General features: G+C 41.5%; 1 protein-coding gene across 1 annotated transcript in view; it reads left to right on the top strand.

Moving 5' to 3' along the window:
- Positions 1–208: 208 nt before the first annotated feature.
- The window catches only part of LOC308077036 (uncharacterized protein), a gene marked incomplete at both ends in the record, with an annotated part of 28,343 nt that continues 16,691 nt past the window's right edge, over positions 209–11,860 (top strand). The window contains one exon of the mRNA XM_080417563.1: positions 209–241. Coding sequence (XP_080273689.1) covers positions 209–241 — 33 coding nt within the window. The remainder of the gene's footprint in view (positions 242–11,860) is intronic.

The following is an 11,860-nucleotide window of genomic DNA, read 5'->3' as shown; positions in this document are numbered from 1 at the left end:
TAACTGAAATAATAAATATAAATCAACATACCCCAAACAAAACAAAACAGCAGTCGCAGTTAGTGTCTACAAAAGAAACAAATGATAGACATTAAAACACTGCAAAACAGATCTATTATAAAAAACAAACAAAATAATGACATTTACCTCTGTCTGACTATTGAACACAACCCATGTGGAAGGCGCAACATGGGAAAGCAGAGTCACTATGGAGCAGGGCCTGAAGTGTGACAAACAAAGAGTCAGTCTCAAGCAGGAAATATTATATGTATGTACTTTCACCTATTATCTACAATATACATCTACATTGCATTGCACAGAGCAGAGGCAACATGCTACAACAGGGACCTTAGAGGGAAAAGCCCCTGTTCAGTGTGGCCTTTATAGTGAACCAAACAATTTGGAAAACAGGAAGTGGGAGGAGCTATGTCTTGTCTATCTCCACAGTAGCCCAGAGGGGACATTTTCTGACTGGCTACACTTGTATCTTCGTATTTCAACTCTGTTTTTTTTGTAAATGAATGCCCTACTTCATCATACAAGAGTGTCGCACTAAAGTAGTGAAAATAGCTGATCTACAAGACATTTTGAAACATTTAAATGTTTGAGAAATTCTGGGGGGAAAAACAGTGACGGCATGGGTTAACATGGTACAAGTAAAGATGGATGACCTTCATTTGACCTTGCATATAGGGCATTGCAGTGGCGGCCATTTTCTGGTTCCACTTCAAAATAGTCAATGCATTTTTCCATTTCCAAAAATATTTATATCAATTCATTTAAGCCTAGAATCAAGCCATCCAGGGTCCTGGTGAATCATGACCATTTTATATTTAATTATATGATATACTATATTTAATAAATACCCTTTGTTTTGCCGTTTTCAAAAAAGTTTTTTCACAGAATCAAACATTTTATGGTCATGATTCACCAGGACCCTGGATGGCTTGATTCTAGGCTTAAAATAATTGATATAAATATGTTTGGAAATGTCAATGGGAAAAATGCATTGACTATTTTGAAGTGGAACCAGAAAATGGCCGCCACTGCTATGCCCTATACTGTCTGTATTGTCCGTATTGTATGGACTCTATACCTTATGATGGACATTGTCACCGTGCACGTGTCACTCTGTCATTATAGGACATGGCCTCGAGGTCCCACACATCCACTCAACCTCAATACAATGACATTTCTGTCAATACACACGCACACACGCACACACACACACACACACACACACACACACACACACACACACACACACACACACACACACACCCGCACACGCACACACAGATCGAAGTCATAGTTTTGCTAGTGTTTCACAATGCATGGGTATGTACAGTATACAGTATTATGTGTGTCTTGTTGTGGATGTGTGACATTTGGAGACTGTATTCAGGATGATTTCATTTTGGATAATATACTGCAATCTGGTGGTGAGTATGGCTTCACTGCGTGCCATTCTGGGTTGTATTATTTTGTGGTTATTGTTTTCTTTTTAAATTGTATTTCACACAATAGACTGGGTCAAATTTACTACAGTAAGCCGCATGTGGCACGTGTAAACGGTGCTTAAAAATGCAGTCTGGTCACAATCTAAGCCTCCTGAGACCAGTGATGGGAGAAGAAGTGCTCAGATTTTATGTAAATGTCTTATATTTAAATATTTACATGAACAAAGGTACAAGTACTGGCATCAAAATATATTTACAGTACTGACCCATTTAACTTTTTGCCCCAAAAAACATACATAATAAATGTGTGTGTGTGTGTGTGTGTGTGTGTGTGTGTGTGTGTGTGTGTGTGTGTGTGTGTGTGTGGCAAATGGTTTATATATAGCGTTTTTATCCAAAGCGCTTTTATATAGATTGTGCATTACATTCACCAACACATTCATACACCGATGGCGGAGGCACCAACCTGCTCATCAGGAGCAATTAAGGTTTCAACGTCTTGCTCAAGGACACTTCCACAGGACACTTGCCTAATAAAATACTCAATCAATCAATCAATCCACACTAAATCTGGGGGAACGGGATCGAACTGGGAACCTTGCCATCCGGCCGCTCTACCGGCCACTCTACCCCTGAGCCACTGCCGCCGCACACGTGTGCGTGCGTGCGTGCGTGCGTGCGTGCGTGCGTGCGTGCGTGCGTGCATGTTAATTGTCAGAATCCTGAGGGTTTGTTATTTTTCAGAAATGTACTTCCTCCATAAATAACATAATAGGCCTAATTATCATAAAAGCATGACTGATGAATATAACAAGAGGTTGTTATTGCTAATGATGTTGATTTCAGAAATGCACAGACAGACAGCATCTCATCTTAAAAAAGCATTCCACCCATTTTCAACCTGTGTTCATACAATTGGTCCTGGACCTGCCTACCAGTGACATCATCAAAATGACCAAACCTGCCTAGCGATGATGTCGGCAGGTTTCTGAACTGTCCAAAGCCCACCAATGAGATGCAGAGTACTTAGACAGAAATGGTGCCATCATAACATGAGGACCAATTATGTGAAGATGGAGTTGAAAATGGGTGAAGAGCTCCTTGAACAACTTAAAGGTTTCATGACATTCATTTTCACTTTTTTTATTTTCAATGTTTTATTTGGGGTTTTATGACCTCAATTACACCCAAAAAACCTGAACTTAGAACATTCAGTGGATTTTCTGTGGTCTGGGGTTTTCTGAATAATTAGGCTGAAAAGTAATCTGAGCTTGGCCCTTCGACAGTGAGGTCACAGTCGATTAATCCCGCCCACTCTCCTCCTCGCCCCTCCCCTCCCCTATCCTTTCCTTTGGGGGGGGCGGAGCAGAGGCGATGATTGACAGGCAAAATCCCTCACCAGCGACACCCGCAGGCAAAGATTTATTTTTTCATTGCAGTTGAAAAGGCTTTAGAAATGTGAGAGAAAAACACCTGCCATGGATCACTGGAATGGAATTTTCACTTGAAACTTTTTGTACACTTTTGAAGGACCAGGACAAAGACTTTGAATGTGGTGTAAATGTGAATGTCATTAAACCTTTAAACCCTATTCATAGTTAACTGTATTCCCATACATGGGCCCTATAGTTACCATATTCCCATGGGCCCTATACTTAATCGACTGTAGTCCCATGGGCCCTATACTTAATCGACTGTAGTCCCATGGGCCCTATACTTAATCGGCTGTAGTCCCATGGGCCCTATACTTTCTTGACGTGTACACCCCAGAAGAGGGATGCTAGGGTTCATGCGGTCATCTTAACTGTCTTGAGCAGTGTCTCAAACTAAACTTGCTGAGTCTCATGGTGTGTGTGTGTGTGTGTGTGTGTGTGTGTGTGTGTGTGTGTGTGTGTGTGTGTGTGTGTGTGTGAGAGTGTGTGTGTGTGTGTGTGTGTGTGTGTGTGTGTGTGTGTGTGTGAGTGTGAGTGTGTGTGTGTGTGTGTGTGTGTGTGTGTGTGTGTGTGTGTGTGTGTGTGTGTGTGTGTGTGTGTGTGTGTGCGTGCGTGCGCGTGCGTGCGTGTGTGTGTGTGTGTGTGTGCGAGCGAACATTGTCCAACAAAATGTCAAAAATGTCCCCAAAAAACGACAGTGCAGACAGTGTTCTTCTGAAAGGGAGATGAAACTGTATCCTCCATAGAAATGTAGGAAGTGAAACGTTCCCTCTCCAATAATTGTGTCTCTCCGTGACCTGCTACCATACATCCTCACCGTGAGATTGACAACGTACTGCTATGCAAATAATTTGTGCAGAGAAAGAAGATTAATTTACAGACTTTACAGACTGTGCTAAAAAAGAAACTTTAGAATTATGTTTCAATGTTGCAGTCTTCTCCTCTGCCCCTTTTGTCATGCTCTTCAAGCCTTGGACATTTATATCTTCAGCCTTGGACATGTATTAGTCTCTGTTCTGTTCTTGTTCCCTGTTTAGTTTAAGTGTTTAGTCATGTTTCTGTAGCTCTATGTTCTGTATTAGTCTAGTAATTCTGGTAGATTGTTGATTCCTCAGGTGTTTCTCGTGCCTCTTATTTTGTAGTAATTGTCCTGCCGTTTTTCCTGTCTGCCCATGTACATGTTACCTGTCTTGTCTCGCCACCCTGATTATTGTTAACCCCACGTCACCTTTGTCCTGTTAGTCCCCTAGCCTATCCCTGTGTTGATTGTCTAGTTGAGTTCACCTGTGTCTATTATACTCCCCTGTGTGTTTAGTTCTTTGATAGTTTGTCATTCTACTGCAGCGCTACTCAACCCGCGGCCCGCGGGCCGCATGCGGCCCCAACGCAGCGTCTTGGCGGCCCCTCATGGTCAAACCATTTTTTTTATTATTATTATTATTATTATTTTTTTTTTTTAAGCACAGGATAAAAATATACATTTCCGTTCAAATATATGGGTTGCTAAAAAAATATTCAAAAACAAACATCAATTGTTACAGGTATAATGCATAGTTTTCTATGCATTTCAGTTTTTTGGGGGGGTTTGACCCCCATTTTTTTCCGGCCGCGCCCAGGGTAGGTGTCCCTTATTTCAATCTCTGGGAGTTGGCAACCCTAACCTTGCCATACCTTAGCTTTTGCTGAACTGATGACACTGGACATACACACAAAATAAACAGGTACAGTGAAAAGAATATGATGTCAAAATGTACATTTTCTTATAACAATAACAATGCGTAGTGTGTGTTACAAAATCGAAAAATCCAAAATAGGACCGTCATTTTTAGCTTGCGGCCCCTTGGACTTTTGGTATTTTGCTGAGTGGCCCCTGAGCCATCTTAAGTTGAGTAGCCCTGTTCTACTGTATGTTAGTGTGAGCATGTGTTCTGGTGGTATACATTTCTGTTCAGCCTGTTGCCAGTTTGTTTGCTGTGGGAGTTTCCGTTTGGACACTAATAAGCCTTTGGAAAGCGGATTTTAGCTCCTGCCTACGTTTTGCCAGTTTTTGGCACAACATTTGTAATTTGAATAAATGATTTAAGTTGAGCCTTGGCTGCCTTTAGTCATCATGCGTTTGGCTCCAATTCCTCACTCACCATAACATTCAACACCCATGGTGTATTCATCACAGCTCAAGGCCATCAGCTGTTCAGCACATGCAGTTGTGGGCAGGAACTAAGCACTTGAGTAATGCACTTTAGACAAATCAATACAAAGTGCAGCACAATATTGTTTGTTAACAGCCTTGGATAACTTGGACACTTTTTATTGCTTTGTCTAAAGCTTTTCATACCGTGGATGACACATTGCTTGTACAAAGATTATGTCATATTGGTTTTGATTATGTTGCCTGTGGTTTGAAAATGATCTTTCTGAGAGACATTGATGTGTCAAAGTTGGAGCTCTTGAGTTCCTTCATATCTCTATTATATATATATTAACAATATCCATTTATATGCAGATAACACAATCTTATATTGCTTTACAGACTCTGTATATTATATCTGTTTGTATGTTGCAATTTGCCTTTAATGTCTTCCAGAAATCATGGTTGGCTCTTAAATTGGTTTTAAATGCTGACCAAATGTATGCTTTTATAAGGGAAGAGTTTTTAATGATAATGATCCTCAGCAATGCACCTCAAATGGTACTTCCATTGAACAAGTTCCTCATTACAAATACCTTGATTTGGTTGGATGAAAAACGTACTTTTAATAATAATAAAATTGAGATTTAAAAAAAGAATGAAGCTTGGCTTTTTTATCGCAAAAGATCCTGCTTTCCATGGCCAACTAAGAGGCTAATAGTGGCACTGTTCCTCTCTGCTTTGTACTATGGGGACATACAGAAATGCATCAGCTGCCATACTTAAAACTTTGGACTCAGTTTATCACTCTGCCCTCAGATTTATAACAAGCGACCCATCACACTGCATACTGTATAATAAGGTTGGTTGGCCCTCCCTTGCGAATAGGATTGTTTTTTATTTATTCATAATGTTTTAATTGGGAGTTTACCCTGTTATTTAAATTCTCTTTTGCAATGGAAAACTAGTGCCTATCATACGCACTCTCAGGACTGTTTGATGCTTGAGATTCCACGTGTCAAAACGTGAAAGTCTGCTTTTGTGCCCCACATACCTGGAACACCTTACAGGGTTTGCTTAAGTACAACTAAAATAAAAGAAAGAAAAAAAGACCATTACTGCATCAAAAGTAATCAACAAACTATACTATAATAAATGGTCAACCATTGGCCAAATTGTAAAATTATAAGAAAGAGGCAAAAAAAATAGCCAATCTATAAGCTCAAGCAGCCTGTGGCGTCCCCTGTAGGAGGGGGACGCCCCCCCCAGGAGTCTCAAACAAAGCACACACAGCACGTTGGGTGAACCCAAATGAGTGTTCCTCAAAAGAACTGTGTAGTATATTTGATAACATAACATACATATTTGTTAGTATTATTTAACTTCACAAGTCTACAGGTAGCCTACAGTCAGACACAAGAGTGTATTCAGAGGTGCCTTTTGGTCTGAGCTGGTTGGGGGTTACAATTAACATTCTCTTTGTTGTTTAGCTGGGAGACAGAGGTCTATGCATCTGTCTCCATCCCCTTTCCTGCTTCATACAGGTGCAAATTGAATCAGGGACCAAAAGGGTGATCTATTGTTTGTCTGCGTGGGGTCTTACTTTTGGAGGCTGACCCCCACCCACTTATTCCAAATGTGACCACGGCTATAAAGACTGTACCAAAGTAACTATGTGTGTGTGTGACTCAGTGGCCGGCAGGCTGACTGAGAGGACCTCAGGGTCCATGGAGCTGTTTTGTACTGTTCTGTACTATGCAATAAATGGAAACAAAGGAACCTCACTTACTGGAGTGATGACTCAAATTCATTCTACCACCATTCATTCTCACCACTGGGACATCAAACTTAACTGCAATATGGCGTTGTTGGCAACTACAAAAGCAATAAAAACCTTTAAGTCTGTGGTTTTCAGATACCACATTATGGCGTCGAAGTCGGCAGTCGCGTTGGTTTGTTTTTTTGGGGGCGCGAGTCTCCAGGGATACTGAGCCAGGCGTCGAAAGAACATGCGGCGGCGTTTTTGCCTTGCGGTGGGTGTACGGATCACGTTCTCTTCCTGAGACGTGGGGGGTCCACCGTGTAGGTGATCGTGGACATCGGCACGACGTGACGACAACTTTTCGAGAATCTACAAGGAGAGGATCTCATGGCCAGATCTAGGACGGCTGGACGACTCATCTGGCTGCTCAACGTATCTTCTGCGATCGCTAGAAGGGCGCGCTGCGGTGCGGACGGCAGAGCGGAGAAATTGGTGTGTCGAATTTCTTCGTGGCGGGTATGTTGTGGGGAGAGGACAGCGGGTGCCGGCAGAGCGGAGGACTTGCGATGAAGGGGTTCTTCGTGAAGAGTGTGGTAACACATCTTCAGCGGTCGCTAGTGGAGCGCTCTGTTGTAAACATGCAGCTATCTGTTGGAAAATCTGGGTACGGCGCTGGAGCACGGCTGGGTGAGCAGATGACATTGAGGGAGACTGCAAGAGAGACATTATCGAACGGAACGCTGCGCATATGGGACCTGGGGTTATGTTTTTGTGATAAGCGTGGGTTAAACTGTGGGGCTATGGCTGCCATGGGAAGTGATGTGAGGGTATTTTTTTACTTTCTGGTCTCCTGTGTTTAATGTGAGTTTACTTTGTGGGTTATTGTTTCATTGGGGGGTACGCTGCCTTCTTTTTTCCGTGTAGGCACTTTCGTGGTAGTTGTCATATATGCTTGATGGTACGGTGTAAAACTTAGGGATAAGTATTAGGCTATCTTTGAGTATATTTTGGTGACTGGGCGGGGGGGACATTGATCTTGGGGGGTGGTGCTATCGCTTGGTGGGCGTGATTCGACTGTGTGCTGTCAGCTTCCACTGGGTGGTGGCTGTGTAATGTTTTATCCTGGGGTTTAAAAGGCTAACAGAGGGATCCTGCACGCTAATTAGTTTAGGGGGATGTGTCTATTTGATGTAATTCACCGTGTCGCTGTACTATGTAATCTTGGTTCTTGTATGTGCATTTTTCTGTATTGATGTTGTGTGCTGTTTTGGTTTTCCTGAATGTTTTCTTTTTTTCCTGGTTGGTGTTCCGGTCGCTTTTCATGGGGGGCGGATTCTTTGTGTTTCTTTTGAAATATATGTGTTTGTGAAAGACGTTTAATGTCTCTCATGGGGGGTAATGTAGTATATTTGATAACATAACATACATATTTGTTAGTATTATTTAACTTCACAAGTCTACAGGTAGCCTACAGTCAGACACAAGAGTGTATTCAGAGGTGCCTTTTGGTCTGAGCTGGTTGGGGGTTACAATTAACATTCTCTTTGTTGTTTAGCTGGGAGACAGAGGTCTATGCATCTGTCTCCATCCCCTTTCCTGCTTCATACAGGTGCAAATTGAATCAGGGACCAAAAGGGTGATCTATTGTTTGTCTGCGTGGGGTCTTACTTTTGGAGGCTGACCCCCACCCACTTATTCCAAATGTGACCACGGCTATAAAGACTGTACCAAAGTAACTATGTGTGTGTGTGACTCAGTGGCCGGCAGGCTGACTGAGAGGACCTCAGGGTCCATGGAGCTGTTTTGTACTGTTCTGTACTATGCAATAAATGGAAACAAAGGAACCTCACTTACTGGAGTGATGACTCAAATTCATTCTACCACCATTCATTCTCACCACTGGGACATCAAACTTAACTGCAATATGGCGTTGTTGGCAACTACAAAAGCAATAGAAACCTTTAAGTCTGTGGTTTTCAGATACCACAACTGCAGGCACAGTCTCAATGTTTGTATTTGCTTACAGACATCATTAGCCAGAACAACCTCTTGTCATATTCATCACTGTCATTAGCCATGCTTTTATGATAATTATGCCTAATATGTTATTTATGGAGGAAGTACATTTCTGGCAAAAAAAATAATCCTCAGGATTCTGAGAATTAACACACACATGTGCGCGTGCACACACACACACACACGCGTGCACAGACGCACGCACACATGAACACAAACACACTCACTCACGCACTCACACACACTCTCTGTCTTTCTCGCACACACTCTCTCTCTCTGTCTCTCGTCCCTTCGTCTGTCTGTCTGTCTGTCTGTCTGCCTATCTGTCTGCCTGTCTGCCTATTATCATAATTATTATTATAATTAATATTATTATTATAGCGGTGGCCTAAAGGTCAGAGGATCGTGTTTGTAAACGAAAGGATCCCGGTTCAATTCCCCGAGCGGGCAGAAACCATCTGGGTGGGGAAGTGAACGGTCACCACTTACCCCTCCCCCAACACCACTGAAGTGCCCTTGAGCAAGGCACTGTGGCCAACAGTGGTTGTACTGGGCAGTTCCCAGGTTATGATGTGTGTCTGTGTGAATGTGAAGCAGGGCGTTCCTGAAAACAATAATTTGTTCTAAAGGTATAAAAAAAAGAGGAGGAAAAAAAATTTATATTTTGATAGATTATTTATATAAAATAAAGTCTAAACAGTCTAAGCATTGTGACAAGCCCCTCGTGCTTTGCAGTGGAAGCATGCTTTGCAGTGGAAGCCGAGAGGAATTTGCCTACGGGGAATAGGGAGGATACCAGGATTATTATGGCCTTGATGTGTTGCAGTCAGCAGCCATGGATAGATCCTGTTTAATACACAGAGATTTAGCAGACAAGTGGCTGTCCATGACATCAGTGCAGGGGTGGGCAAAGGGTAACCGGAACAATGGGCACCAGGTATTTCTGGGCACCATTTTTTAAACATGTATTTATTTTGTATATTACATTATCTATTTGACTTTATATTTACATGTATTTCATAAATGAGGTGCCAAATACATATTAAGCTATATATGTTTTAAATTACCTTTAAGGCCTAATACTTCTACAATTGCTTCACATTGCTGCAAAACCTGTGATATCGAGATTTCAGTGATAAACAACAGAAATTGAAGGGTAAATTCAGGTCTGATAATGCTGTACCGTGCATGTTCATATCATATATACTTTACATATTTCCAACCATTTTCCAAAGTATACATTTATACTTATTTTTTTTACATTTGGGAGAAAACTGCGCTGGTGCCCGCTGGACCTGTATCCGGGCAAATTACTCAACCCTGTACTTGAGGAGGAGATTGATTTGAACTGTTTTTCATATCATTCAAAATAGTAGGAGATCTAAAGGTCAGAAGTCAAAAGTCAGAGTGGCAAAGTTGTTCGGCATGAGGAGACGCATATGTGTGTTGAATCTGCAGTGTCTATCATGGCAATAGCTCGAACAGAGTATGAGTTATACCTGTTAAAAGTTTGCATTTTCAATTGATTGCTATGGCACCACTTTTTGGCCAATGGCTGTGGATTTTGTGTTATCGCAATTTGACATAGCCCTCTACCACATTGCAGAGTTTCGTAAAACCCGACTGCGTGGTGAGTCTAATACTGCTAATATGCGTAAAACGGCGGAAGAACAAAACCTACAATAACAAAAGGGGACCGCGGCACTACGTGCTTGGCCCCCTAATAATAGTGAAATTAGCCGGTCTACATGCTGTTGCATTGTATAGCCTACTGTACATGAGTTCTTTCACAATTGGTACTATAAGTATTTTGATGGACAATACTTTTGTACTTTTACTCAAGTACAGGACTGAATACAGGACTTGTACTTTGTACTTAAGTAGTATTTCTACATTGTAGTATACTTTTATTTATAGGTAAAAAAAAGATCAGATTATTTCTTCCACCACTGATCCTCCTAAATACAGGGAGATTTGGAGTGAAAGGACCCCATGGTGAACAGGGTCACACAGTGAACAGCCACTTGGCAGACAGCTATAGCTGGCTGTGGATGACATCAGCGTCACGGTGGTCTGAACACAGTTAGAGGTTTTCTGTGGACTAGATGATAACAGCAGGGTTGGATTTACTGGGTGGGCAAATTGCCTCTGCTTTGGATATCCCCTGTCTGGTCATTCATTTTTGTATGTCTGGTGGGGATTAATCCCTTCTGCCCGTCCGTCCGTCCGTCCGTCCGTCCTTCAGTTAATTTTCTATCCGTGGAGTAAAAACGTTTTACTCCACTATAATTATTTGAAAACTTTAGTTGCTTTGCAGATTACAAAACCTGTGAAATAGGACATTCTGTATAATGAATACTACTTTAAGAACATGTTTGTTTGTTTGATTGATTGAATGAATAGGCCTACTGTATAAGCAGTTTGCAAATAAAAAGCAGAGGAAAGTACAGTTCAATACAAGGTCTGCTAAGAGGATTTTAAACCCAAGAAAGCCTATTGTTTCCATTGGGGTCCTTTGTACTCAATTCATTGAAACATTTAATGACAGACAAATATACACTACTATGCAAAACATCATAAACCATACACACATATGGCATTTCGTACAATAAAAAATAAAACAGTTAAAACAAAAACAAAGCAGCCACAAGACTGCTGCTTTGAAAAAATATATATATATGCACAGTAAACAGTTCGAGGGGGGGGGGCTGAGCCTTTGACTTTTACAGTTGAAGCTCTTACTTTTGTACTTTTACTCAAGTTATTTCTTTCTTTATTACTTGAGTATTTCTACAGTTTTGTATTGCTACTTTTGCATGAGCAAAACAAAAGGAGAAAAAAAAAGAAAAAAAACATTCTTCCACCACCGTTCACTGTTGACTAATACTGCAGTATGTCTACAACAACCTCAATCAGCTATCGGCAATTTGTTTCAGGAAGCAGCCAACTGCTTCTTTCCTGTGGAGCAGTCAGCTGTTTGGATGTGATTGTCGTTTTTGATAATTCTCCACTTGTATTCCATTCAGCTTCACTCACAGGTGCACTGCAGCGAGCTGGGGAG

The sequence above is a fragment of the Gymnoscopelus braueri genome, assembly GCF_963280865.1.
Source record: "Gymnoscopelus braueri genome assembly, chromosome: 21".
In the NCBI taxonomy this organism is placed as follows: Eukaryota; Metazoa; Chordata; class Actinopteri; order Myctophiformes; family Myctophidae; genus Gymnoscopelus; species Gymnoscopelus braueri.
The sequence above is the reverse complement of the archived record's forward strand: the minus strand, read 5'-3'. Positions and strand labels throughout refer to the sequence as shown.